This window comes from Hyaena hyaena, unplaced genomic scaffold, assembly GCF_003009895.1.
Source record: "Hyaena hyaena isolate Hyena2069 unplaced genomic scaffold, ASM300989v1 scaffold_67, whole genome shotgun sequence".
NCBI lineage: Eukaryota > Metazoa > Chordata > Mammalia > Carnivora > Hyaenidae > Hyaena > Hyaena hyaena.
This window is the reverse complement of record NW_024080699.1, coordinates 4,181,653-4,194,678: the sequence shown is the minus strand read 5'-3', so window position 1 is coordinate 4,194,678 and position 13,026 is coordinate 4,181,653. Positions and strand designations below refer to the sequence as shown.

General features: G+C 50.4%; 1 protein-coding gene across 1 annotated transcript in view; it reads left to right on the top strand.

The window, feature by feature from the left end:
* The window catches only part of LGMN (legumain), a 32,261-nt gene extending 22,802 nt beyond the window's left edge, over positions 1-9,459 (top strand). Inside the window, exons 5-14 of the mRNA XM_039232539.1 lie at positions 175-260; positions 1,492-1,567; positions 2,284-2,346; positions 3,069-3,135; positions 3,969-4,087; positions 4,168-4,257; positions 5,621-5,821; positions 6,810-6,980; positions 8,642-8,709; positions 8,968-9,459. Coding sequence (XP_039088470.1) covers positions 175-260; positions 1,492-1,567; positions 2,284-2,346; positions 3,069-3,135; positions 3,969-4,087; positions 4,168-4,257; positions 5,621-5,821; positions 6,810-6,980; positions 8,642-8,709; positions 8,968-9,010 — 984 coding nt within the window. The 3' untranslated portion in view covers positions 9,011-9,459. The remainder of the gene's footprint in view (positions 1-174; positions 261-1,491; positions 1,568-2,283; positions 2,347-3,068; positions 3,136-3,968; positions 4,088-4,167; positions 4,258-5,620; positions 5,822-6,809; positions 6,981-8,641; positions 8,710-8,967) is intronic.
* The last annotated feature ends 3,567 nt before the right edge of the window (positions 9,460-13,026 follow it).

Genomic DNA, 13,026 nt, shown 5'->3' with positions numbered 1-13,026 from the left:
GGTCGTGCGCAGACCTCAGAAAACCTGGCCTTGCTTTGGGTCTAACTTAGTTCCAGAGTGTTTGCTCTTAACCAGTGAGCCTTGGAGATGTGTGGACCGCTGGTTCGAGTCTGGTGCAGACTCAGCCACTGGGAATGACAGCTGCATCTGATCTTGACTTCTAATTCTTTGTAGGATGTGACCCCAGAAGTTTTCCTTGCTGTGTTAAGAGGTGATGAAGAGGCAGTGAAGGGCAAAGGATCTGGGAAGGTCTTGAAGAGGTAATGTCTGTTTTATGGCTCCCGCACTTTCCTAATGACTTGGCCCCCCAAATAGTTGTTCTTTGCTCCTGTCCTGTTTACTCATGAGAAGTCACAGAGCGGGAGCTTTGTCCAGACTTAAGATGGGCTGCGCAGAACTGATGGCTTCATTGAGGGGCCCATTTCTGGCCTGAAGGAGCCGGGGTCCTTCGTGATCATGAATGCAACGTTCCCTGTCACTTAAAGCCACTGCTTTTTGTTGTCTGGGGATCCCTGTGCTGGTGTGCGTCACTGCCAGCGGAACGCACTGAGACAGGCAGGAACAGGTCCGGCCTTCCAGTTCTGTGCTGTGTTCGAGGTGAGCCCAGGGCAGAGAGGCGCACATGCGTATCCACTGCGCTCACCTCCGTATGGGGGAAAACCACCCCGCTGCTTGCTGGCGGCTCTGAGTGCCAGAGCTCTTGTTAGCATCTCTTTATGTAGCACTTTAAGTAAAGTCAGGGACTTCGGTAACACATGCCCCCAGACTGTCTCAGGTCCTTGGCAAATGGTGCTGGTCCTCTCCTCCTAGAGGAGAGCAGTGAGCACAAGCACTTGCACTGGCAGGTGGGCAGGGCGCACAGTGGGCAGACCGCGTGCAGGCTCAGGGGCCCGGAAGAAACGAAGTCCGAGCTGAAGGACTGTTCAGCTATGTGTCCTGGCCTCCTTCCTCGTTTCAGGGCTATCTGCTTGGAGAGTACGGCCTCTGGCGTGAGGCCTGATTGCTAAAGGACCTCAATGTTCGAAAAAAAATATTTTTTTAAAAAAGTTTCTTTATTTTTGAGAGAGAGAGAGACTGAATATGAGTGAGGGAGGGGCAGAGAGATAGAGGGAGACACAGAATCCAAAGCAGGCTCCAGGCTCTGAGCTGTCAGCACAGAGCCTGATGTGGGGCTTGAACTGGTGAACTGCGAGATCATGACCTGAGCCAAAGTCGTCAGACACTCAACTGACTGAGCCACCCGGGCACCCCAGGGACCTCAGTGTTTGAGTCACACCTGGTCCATGAGCCAAGCCACTCAGCAGATGTCTCCTCCCTACACCTCACAGCTCTGAGGCTGTAGGACGTGCCTTGGGGTTTAGGATCACCTCCAACAGCAGGCTGTAGTCCTTGAGCATCTTCTTACTGTTGGATGGAGTTACTTTTCAGAGAAATGGAAGTGGAACTAGGAATGGGTTAACTTTGACCTTGTCTGTTCTGCTCTCTCGGCAGCGGCCCCCGGGATCATGTGTTTGTTTACTTCACAGATCACGGAGCTACCGGAATACTGGTGTTTCCTAATGATGACGTGAGTTTTTCTTAACATTGTAAAGACAGAGTAGGAGGCCGGTGAACAAAACCTTGGCCTTGACATGAAGGCTGGGATGTGGATTTCTCACATCCTACCAGGGTTGGTTTCTGTGTGTGGTGCGTGAATGTGGGGGACACGTTAGCAGCTGGGAATCTATCCAGCAAGTTTTGCCTACATTTGTCTTTGAATTCCGAGCCTTAGTAGAAGGTCTCCAGACCTGGGTGCACTGTGGTAGATTCAGTAATGGAACACAGTCTGAATGTTCTAGACAGTATTGGAGGAAAAATAACATTGTGGTCCCCTTTTTAACTTTTTTTTCTTTTATTGCTTATTTTTGAGAGAGAGAGAGACAGACAGACAGACAGACAGCATGAGGTGGGGAGGGGGAGAGAGAGAGGAAGACATAGAATCCAAAGCAGGCTGCAGGCTCTGAGCTGTCAGCACAGAGCCCGACATGAGGTTTGAACTCACGAACCGTGAGATCATGACCTGAGCTGAAGTCGGACGCTTAACCGACTGAGCCACCCAGGCGCCCTCCTCTCTTCTCCTTTTTAAGTATTTGAATAAACACGTGAGATGCCACTTTGGGATAATGCTGTTCACCAGGATTCTTTCTAAGGACTGGTAAATAACAATTATGAACCATCATTAGGACTTTATTAGGGGGTTTCTCTGGAGATGTTGGTCTAAATGTCAGTATTCTTACGTTTCAGCTTCACGTAAAGGACCTGAATAACACCATCCGATACATGTACAAACACAAAAGGTACCAGAAGGTAACGTCAGCACTTGGGGCGGCCTGTGGGGAGGAGTATGAGGAAGGCGGTGGACACAGAGCCTCCTGCCCCCTGACTGCCCCCAGCCCCAAATGGCTGTTATCTGGAGGGTATCCTTGGGATCGGGTCTGGCCCTCTGGATTCCCGGAGGGAATCCACTGCATTAGAGCACAGTGTGGACCCCACCTCCAGAGTCTGCCTCAGAGGCCTGGGGAGAGGCTCGTGAGCTTGGCCTTTCTGAGTTGACACGGATACTGATGGTCCAGGGACCACAGTTCAAAGACCACTGCTCCTAGCACTGACCTCAGCTGGGAGCAGCTGGTGGAGGAAAACGCCATCGTCTTATTTTCATGATGGCCCTCGCCTGCCCCTGTAGCTCCCTTGACAGAAACTGAGCAGCGCAGGCATGTGCACGTGATTGACATGGAAAGAGGGCCACACTGTCTCCCTGTGTTGGGCAGTGAAATGGTTTTCCTTCACATTATCCATAGCACCATTCGCTCTGCATCACTCCAACCAATGGATTGTTTTAGTCTGTTAGCAATAAGTAGACGACAGCAGCTTCTATAGCCTCCGGCAGCAGTGTCTCACAGCAGAGATCTCTCCCAGAAGCAAGAGTAAAAGACCCTTAAGAATGGGGCAGGAATGCAAGCAGAGCCCACCTTTGTGAGAGGTGTGTGGCTGGCCAGGGTGTGAGGTCACGTGTCTCGTTCGCCTCACAGATGGTGTTCTACATCGAAGCCTGTGAGTCTGGGTCCATGATGCGCCACCTGCCTGCCGACATCAATGGTAGGTGGTGATCGCGCCGGCCTCTGAGCTGGGTGGTTGGGGGGATGTCGTTCGGTGGTGTGGACGGTCATTCTCTGTTTCCGCTGATGTGGAGAACCGCTGGTGTGAATGAGCAGAGGCCCAGGGAAGCCCGGTGCACAGAAGTGGGGGTGAGGGGTTTACCTGTGCATGTGCAGGAATAAAGAATGAACAATAAAGAATCTGGTGTGAATTCATGGTGCTCTTCCACGTTCTAGTAAAGCTACTAAAGTCCAAGATCCCATAGCCTTTGGACCAGCTCTGGTTCTTTGTGATGCATGGCTTGTTGGCTGTCTGATCTTTGGCAGTTGACTTACCCTCCTTGGCCCTCAGTTACCCCCATCTGTGAAATGGGGATAAACATGCCGCCTGTCTGTTGGGACAGTTGCATTTTAAGTGATACCATATGCCTGCACGGCTCCGAGCCCATAGTAGCTAGGTAGTAAATGGTAGCTATGGCGTGTGCTCAAAGTGTTCGTTTGCTTGGTAAATATTAACTTCCTCCAGAAATGAAGTTAGGTACAGTTCTTCAAGTTTCCACAGCTATTAAAATCTTTCAGATGATTCTAGAATCGCTTAACATTGTAACAAGCACGCGGGCCGCGTATTACTGCAGACCGTGCCCATCAGCCAGCTTCTCTGTCTTCCCCATTTAATTTTAGGCAGCTGCCACACCAAATGAGCAGGGCTGGGTACGATTGTGTCTCAGGCAGCGTGCTCTGATAGCACTGGGAAGGAGGGAGAGGCTCAAGCTTCAGGTGGGAGCCACTGCAGAGAGAAGCGCGTGATGAAAAGCTATCTTTAATTCCTACTAGTGTATGCGACCACGGCCGCCAACCCCACTGAGTCGTCCTATGCCTGTTACTATGACGAGAAGAGGTCCACGTACCTGGGGGACTGGTATAGCGTCAACTGGATGGAGGACTCGGACGTGGTGAGTGCTCCGAGGTCCGGCCGGCCGGCTGGGGCTTAGCCATCCGCTCTGTCAGGACTTCAGCGTTTTCATCTTTGCAGGAGGATTTGACCAAAGAAACCCTCCACAAGCAGTACCAGCTGGTGAAATCGCACACCAACACCAGCCACGTGATGCAGTATGGAAACAAGGTGAGAAGGGCAGCCTCCTGAGCCTCAGGGCGACTTGCCTGGCACGTTGATCTCTTGGCGATGAGAGATGAGGACCCACGGGAGAAATGGCCGAGGCAGGGATGGCCCTGCCTCTCACAGCCAACTGCATCCTGGGTCCCGGGCCTGGGCTCTGGAGTCGGACCTTACCAGGCTCAAACTCGCAAAGTTGTGAGATTTGGGGCGAGCTCCTTAACTTCTCCGAATCTCTGTTTCCTCCTGGGTCAGAGCCTTGGTGTACAATTAAAGAAGGTCATGTACCCAGACCACTGAACAGGGCTAGCACACATGAGGAGGTCACTGGATCGAAAGCTTCTGCCTTCTAGGACCCCACGTCCTGCACATTGCACTTGTTACTTTTACCCTTTGGCTAGAATTTAGGGACTTCCACGCCAGCCAACCCCCCCCACCCCCGAAAGAACCTAGGTGGTTAAATGGGTAAGATTACCAGGGCTCTCTAGAGAGGTGGCAGCAGGTGCTGCTGAAGGCTTGGGCCTGTGTGCCGCCATGGGGGGCCAGCCCTTGGCATGTGCAGAGGAGGTGGTCTGTGCACCTCTCCACGTGACCAACCACCACTCCCCAAGCAGCCTGCCACCATCTGAGCGCTCCCCGGCTGAGATCTGTTCCTTCGATGCAAGCATTGGCCTTCTAGAAGACTTGTGAGCTGGTCGATCCAGCTGCCTTCAACGCATCCCTGGCACAGTATGCACTGGGGCCTGGGAACCAGCAGACAGGCACAGGCCACCAGACAGGCCGTCAGGATGCCACGGGCCTGGTCGGGCTCCTAAGGGGGTACCGGAGCCGGGAGCAGAGAGAAGGCAAGTGGGGAGGTGACTTGGATAAGGCAGGGCCAGAGGTGACACCATCATGGCCATGTGGGGGGATCCCCGGGGGAGAGGGGGTTTCTTTTTTTTTTTTAATGTTTAGTTTTGAGAGAGAGAGTGCGTGCGCGCACGCATACGAGCGGGGAAGGGGCAGAGAGAGAGGAAGACATAGGATCTGAAAGAGGCTCCAGGCTCCCGAGCCGTCAGCACAGAGCCCAACACAGGGCTCGAACCCATGAACCATGAGATCATCACCTGAGCCGAAGTCAGACGCTTAACTGACTGAGCTGTGCACGCATCCCATGGATGCTGGTTAATTTTGAAGTTTATTGTTGGTGGATTTCAGGTGCTCAGCGGTGTGGTGTTGCTCACTGCTGAGGGCCAAGCACATGTTTTCTGGCTGCGGCTGTGGCTGTTCGGTGGTCCTGAAGCCACGTGGTATGAACTGGGAGCCTCCCACGGAGAGGTGGGACCCACATCCACGTTTTCCACTCAAACTGGCTCTCTCCCTCTCTCCTCAGTCTATCTCTGCCATGAAGGTGATGCAGTTTCAGGGCATGAAACACAGAGCCAGTTCTCCCATCTCCCTGCCTCCGGTCAAAGACCTTGACCTCACCCCAAGCCCTGAGGTGCCCCTCACCATCATGAAAAGGAAGCTGATGAGCACCAACGATCTACAGGAGTCCAGAAAACTCGTGGAGAAGATCCACAGGCACCTGGACGTAAGTAGTGCTTAAAGGAACTATTTCCAGATCCTACTCCCAGCCTCACCGGGCAGCCTGTGTGCACGTGGTCTCTGCCTCCGGACGGTTGTCCAGCATTGTCGCGGCCAGGTGACGGCATTCTGGGCCACTCCTCCTGGCACGTGGGAGCATGTGGGAAAGGAGACTAGTCTGTGCTCCGTGTAACAGAGAAGTGAGTGAGCAGAGCAGTGGCTGTCTTCGTCTTCATTCTTCAGTAGTTAACTGACCTTGACCTCTTTCTCTTTCCTGTATCCTTCCCAAGAAGTTGTGGCGTGTGGGTGTTTCCGTTTCATACCTGGTTGCTTAGAAGACATTTTTATTTTGCTACTTGAACACTGAGACTTAAATTTTTCTTAATGTTTATTTATTTTTGAGAGACAGAGAAAGACAAGAGTTTGAGCAGGGGAGGGCCAGAGAGAGAGGCAGACCCAGAAGCCAAAGCAGGCTCCAGGCTCTGAGCTGGCAGCACCAAGCCTGCTGTGGGGCTCGAACTCCCAGACCTTGAGATCATGACCTGAGCCAAAGTAGGATGCTCAGCTGACTGAGCCATCCAGGCGCCCCTGAACACTGAGATTTCAGAAGTATTAACTGATTTAGAAATGACAGTAATAAACTCATTTTGTGTGAAGGTGTTTTTTTATTCATCATATGGGAAGGAAACGATGCCCCCCACAATTTCTACGCCCCTCTCCTTTTCTCAGAGCGGGACATGCCCGGCTTTTCAGGTATTTAGATTTAAATGTTTCCGTCGTGCAGAAGACCCTGGGAGGGCAGGGTATTTCTAGAGGTTTCTAGCTGTTACAGAAGCCTCCACACATACAACCTCCTTCTGCCGAATGCCTCCATCGGCATCTGTTTTGACATCCTGGGTTAGAAGTTGCATGAAGAGAAGGCTTTAAAGGGGCCGATCCAGGGTTCCAAGAGGGACTGCATTAGGTACATTTTGAAAAGAAGTGTATGTTTGCAGGCTAGGCATGTCATCGAGAAGTCAGTGCAAAAGATGGTCTCCTTGCTTGCGAGGTCCGATGCTGAGGCGGAGGGGCTGCTGTCCGAGAGAGCCGAGCTCACGGCGCACGACTGCTACCAGGCAGCCGTGTCACACTTCCGCACACGCTGCTTCAACTGGCACTCACCCACGGTAAGCCCGGACCCCTGGGGGCCTTCCCCGCGTCCGCCTTCCCTGTAACTTCAGCCCCTAAAGCCAAATTAAGGTTGCCCCCTAGAAATCACATGGGATGCATTGTGTTGTAGAAGGTTCCATTCAGGCCAAGGAAACAATGGGACTCATTCAGAGGCCTGTGATGGGGACAAGAGGAGGAAGGTCAGCCAGATTCACTGACCATAAATCCTGGCCCCAGACACACTCAGTTGTTCTGTGGGTAGGAGTTTACCGGTCATGACTCAACTCCCATTTATATTTGACTGAAGTGTACTTCTCTGTACACTTCTGCCGTCCCTGCCAAACAGTGGCCATGTACGTACGCTTTCTCCCTTTCGGGTGTGTTCTGACCCCTCCCCAGGAGTCAGGCGCTGGCCCCTGGAGAAGGTAGGTAGCGAGTTTCTGCGGATTGTAGAACGTCAGGCTCGAAGGTGCCTGTGGTCAGTGCTATGGGATGCCGGGATCCTCCCACGGAAGGGGGTCAGCGAGCTGACCAGATCCTGCCGCAGCCCGTTCTTATAAATAGTTATGTTGGAACACAGCCCTGTTCTACTTTGTGGCATCGTTCCTATGGCCGCCTTCACGCTGCCACAGAATCGAGTCGTTCATACGGCCCACAAGCCTGAAATAGTTCCAGGCCGGCCCTCTACAGAAAACATCTCCCGACTTCTGCTTAGAGCTGTGCTCTTCGTTCAGGATGGTAGTTTCTAGCCCCGTGTGGCTACTCACGTTTGAATTTAAATGAATTAAATTAATTCAAATGCAACAACCTATAAAGCTTAATGTCTCAGCAGCAGTGGCCACATTTCAGGTGTTGAGTAGCAGCCAGTGGCTACCGAACTGGAGAATTTTGTAGAACGTTTCCATCTTCGTAGAAAGCTCTGTCGGGCCGTGATGGGCACCCCTGGTCATGCTTGAATGCTTCCAGACACAGGGTCCTGGGTGCTCTGATGTAGCTCTCCATTATTTGGAAGCTCTCGCTCTTGATTTTATTTTTTTTCATTTATTTACCTTTGTAAGGAAAGTACTTTTCTTACCTATTAAATAATGGAAAATGTCCCGCTTATTAAATAAACACATGGTCTCCTGATGGTGTTACTCCTTTGTACCCTGGAATCACGCAAAGTGAGTCTTTTCCTTCTTCCCCCTGAGAGAGCTCAGATTCCCCTGAAGTTTTTTCAAGATAAACCTCCTGATCAAGTCAGTCTTAACTGACATGCGGGAGATCCAGTTTGACATCCACTCCCCATCTGTCTCTCATCAGTGTGTCCCTCCCCAAATGAGGTTCCCAGAACCAAAAGCCAGGTGGGTGGGGGTGGGGGGAGGTCCTAGGTAACAGAAGGGCGCATGGCCACGTGGACTCTCGGTTCAGGAGGCCTGGCCCGGCACCGAGAATGCTCTAGCAGGCTCTCCAGCCCTCAGGCAGGGTGCATTTTTCACAGGAGGGAGCCCGTGAATCTCTCTCCAGATTACCAAAATGTGGGGAGGGCGGGGATCCATGACCCATAAAAGCTCAAGAAGCACAGATCAAGGGTGCTTTATCCCCATAACCACAAAAGTGGGATCTTCCCAGGTTAGGAGATGATTGTGTGGGTGATGATGGTGTTTGACGATGTCTTTTTTGGTGTGTTTTCCTCTAGTACGAGTACGCTTTGAGACATCTGTATGTGCTGGTCAACCTTTGTGAAAAACCTTATCCAATTGACAGGTGAGCCAGCCCGGGGCATGGTGGGGTCAGCGTCATTCTGAAAGCAGAAGGGAGCAGCATTGCTAAACCTTCTCTGCAAGTTTTACTGCTGCCAGCACCTCCCTCTCATGGTAGAGGAATTTAAAATAGAGTCATCCTTCGGGAGATAATTGTGGGGTGGGTCTGCCATAAAGGAAGACCTGGGCCGGGGTGGATTATGTTTGTGTTAATTTTCTTAAGGCTTGACGTGGCCCACCAACCTCTTCCTGTTTCTTGCAGAATAAAACTGTCCATGGACAAAGTGTGCCTTCATTACTACTGAAACCCTGCCGCCTTGATGGGTTTCTACGCGTGAACGCTGCCCCTCAGAGCGCGTGCTAATCCGAGGCAGAAGAGGTGGCGCAAGAGGGAGGCGAGCCCCCGGTGGTCTCGGGTCCCCCTGGGGATCCCTGCCATTCCCGGACCCCCCCTCTAGGCCTGGCGCAGGGAAAGCTCTGTGCCGAGAAAGGTGTAATTGCTTCTGGGAGGTTTTTGCTCAGGCTGGAAGGAGCAGGAAGTTCACTGGGGCCTCGGCAGCCGGTGAGAGTTCTCTGCTCTCTGCTGTCCAAACCCAGAACCTCTGAAGTCTTCAGGATGATTTTACCCAAGAGGGATGTGCACCCCAAATGGAAAACTATTTTTAGGAAATATCATGACTTTTGATTGCTTTTGTATCTTATTTATCAATAATGGGCAAATCTTAAAAAAATAAAGATTTATAATGGAATCGGAGTAGTAGTTTCAGGCCCCTGACTTGGTTAGTTTATGCTCTGGGGCTCAGCTCCCCTCACCCCTTCCCAACGCTCTGCAGTCCTCGGATTTCTCCGCCTCCTGTGCCTTTGCGACTCTTGCCCCAGGGTGCCTTTCCCTGCCTGCGGAAGGTTCTCAGGCATATCTGAAGGGCCACTTCTCCCTTGAACCTTCTTCTACTTCCTCCTGCCCCTCCCCGACCCCCCCATCGAAAGTCCTCTCCCCTTTCTGTGTTGACTTGTATCTCTCTTTTTTTCTTTTAAAAATTTTTTTAAATGTTTTTTTGTTTATTTCTGAGAGAGAGAGACAGAGTGAGCAGGGGAGGGTCAGAGAGAGAGGGAGACAGAATCCGAAGCAGTCTCCAGGCTCTGAGCTAGGTGTCCTCACAGAGCCCGATGTGGGGCTCGAACCCACAAACCGTGAGATCATGACCTGAGCCAAAGTCAGACGCTTAACCAACTGAGCCATCCAGGTGCCCCAGTGTTGATTTGTATCTCTTATAGCACCTGTCAAGGTCTGCCCCTTACCGGGGAGAGGGTGCGGCCAGAGAGGGGGTGTCTCAGCTCCTGGAGGGCAGAGACTGCCCGACTTACTCGTTTCCTCGGCCCAGTGCCCCACACTGGGAGCTACTCAACGCCAGGTTTGCTGAAGAAACTTAAGTAACACTAACCAAATCCACGCAGCTGAGTATCACAGAGCAGTAAGACAACGAAGCTCTGATACATGTGGGGACATTAAGCCAAGTTATCAGTCACCAAAGACCATGTGTTACACGATTCCATTTGTATCCAGTGTCCAGAATAAGCAAGTCTATAGAACCAGAAAGTGGGTGAAAGGCGCCAGGCAGTGGGGAGAGCAGGAAACGGGGAAGGAGCTGAAGCACATCGCCACACAGGTTCTTTTTAGCAGTGACTGAAAATGTTGCATAACGGATTGTGGGGATACTCGCACAACTCTGAAAATACAGAAAAGCCACACAACTGTACACATTCAGTGGAATTATGCAGTTTGCTTAGTACATTTCAGTGATACTGCTTTTAAAAACCAGCCATATAGCCAGATGCTGTTTAGCTAGCTAGCTGGAGAGAAAGCAAACAAGAAACACTAACTAAACGCTGATACTCACAACCACCTGTCTTTATGAAGCGAAACCTGTCTTAATTTAGCAGTGATTGATGCTTTAAAAATTTTTTTTTTAACATTCAGTTTCGAGAGACCGTATGAGTAGGGGAGGGTCAGAGAGAGAGAGAGAGGGAGACACAGAATCTGGAGCAGGCTCCAGGCTCCGAGCTGTCAGCACAGAGCCTGCTGTGGGGCTCAAACCCATGAGTCATGAGATCATGACCTGAATCAAAGTCGACGCTTAACTGACTGAGCCACCCAGGCACCCCTGATTGATGCCTTTAAGTTTGGAGTTGTAGATTGGAAGCTGGGACACTGGCCGTTAGGGTTATGTCCCTGACAAATTCCAGTTGATAAATTTTGTTTCTAATGGGTCCACTTTTCATCAGCACAGATTACCTTTTCACAGCGAGGCTGTCCTCCAGCCAAAGGACTTCAGGATAAAGAACTCTTACCGCCTACAGATTTGGGGGAATCCTAGGGTTTTAGGTAACAAGTGTAAGAAGCATACTGTGTGTGCCGTCACTAATGGTCCATGAGGGGTGAACCTGAGGGCCGGCTGATCAAAGAAAAAGGAGCACTGACTAGGTGAATTTTTAAAAGGAGTACTTTAAAAAGGTCTCAAGATACAGGTGGTAAAATGCTATGTTCCTCTATTTTCATGGATCGTGATTTCACTTCTCTCCATTTGTCTTCTGTAGAGTGAAAATATGCCTTATCTACTTAATAAATACAGAAACTCCCACATTCATGGTTCTAAGGGTTAAGAACAGCTGTGTTTTGTTTCTCAAATAAATGGCAATTTCATAACTCACGGTGCTTTGGTTTCTTTTTTTCTCCTCCTGTGGTTCCACAGGCCCCCAGCAGAAATGGGCTCTCTGTCCCTCCTACTGTCATCTTCTGTTAGATTTCTAACGAGGTTGAACTTTGTGAGTCACAACTAAGATAAGCCTTTTTGGTTTTTTTTGTAATTATATCCAAAATGTAGACATGTTCTGGAGAAGAGTCACACAACACAAAAATATTTAGAGCAAAATGTGGCCATCTCTTTTCCTCCCCATAAATCCCAAATAACAGTTGGGCACTCATCAAGATTCCCCCTTTATTAACATAAATATATGTAAATTAGGCTTTTTATTTTTTAACTTTTCGTTATAAAAACATAGGAAACCATTCAAAACAAATATGCTGGTTAGCGAATTATAAGGTGAGTATCCTTGTAAGTTTCACCAAAGTCCAGAAATTGAACTTTACCAGCTGTATTAGCCAAGGGTGTCAGAATCAGTAGCACATAAGTGTATATATATATATATTTGGAGAGATTATCTTAAAGAATTGACTCACATGACTGGAGGCTTAGTTAAGTCCAAAGTTTTCAGACTGGAGACCCAGGGAGGAGTCACGGAGCAGGTACAGAAGCTGTCTGCGGGTAGAATTCCTTCTCGCTCCTGGGAGGTCAGACTTTGCTCCATGCAGGCCTTCTGCTGATTGGACAGGACCCACCCACAGTAAGGAGGAGGATCTGCTTCGCTCAAAGTCTTACCAATTTCTCTGTTAATCATTCCATCCAAAGAACTCCTTGGTGACAGGCATCCAGAATCACATTTGACCAGATATCTGGGCGCTGTGGCTCACCCCAAGTTGACAAACCACATCGGCCGTCCAGAACCCCTCCTCGATCCTGGTCATGGCATTGCCCACCCCCCCACCCCCCATGACCATGGCCATGGCCATGACCACTCTCCCTGTGTTCTTTGTGGCTTTAACGCACATGCATTCCCAGACACTGTTCACTCTTGCCCACTTAACAAAAACGGTAAATGTCTTTTCAGCTCTTTTAACCCACAGATTTCCTCCCCATCTCTTTCCAGTTTCTGCTGAGGAGCCCAGGCTATTGATCGGTGGAGTTTCTCAGCCTGTGTTTTGGTGACTGCACACTAGGGTGCTGTTCCCGGCACATTCCCCTGCTCACCCCCATGTCTCTTACAGATCAACAGCTAGGGCCAGAGCTTGAGCGTGCTGGGTCCGCCCTTCTGGCAGAGGATGGAAGCCGGTGTGCTCTTTGCCCAGGAGGCACACTGGCTGAGTTTTGCACTTTTTTAAAAAAAAATTATTTTAAGTTTATTTATTTATAGAGAGCAAGCGGGGGAGGGGCAGAGAGAGAGAATCCTAAGCAGACTCTGCACTCTCAGCATGGAGCCCAATGCAGGGCTGGAAGCCACAAACTGAGATCACGACTTGAGCGGAAACCAAGAGTCAGAGGTTTAACCGACTGAGCCACCCAGGTGCCCCTACTCCTTTCTGATAGTAGTTGACGCTCAACGCCTGTATCCATTAATTCATAGAGGGATCTCAAACTGGTAGCATTCTATCATTTTGTTCCCCTTTATTAGTTGCAATACTTTTATAAGGAGACACTTCTCCTTC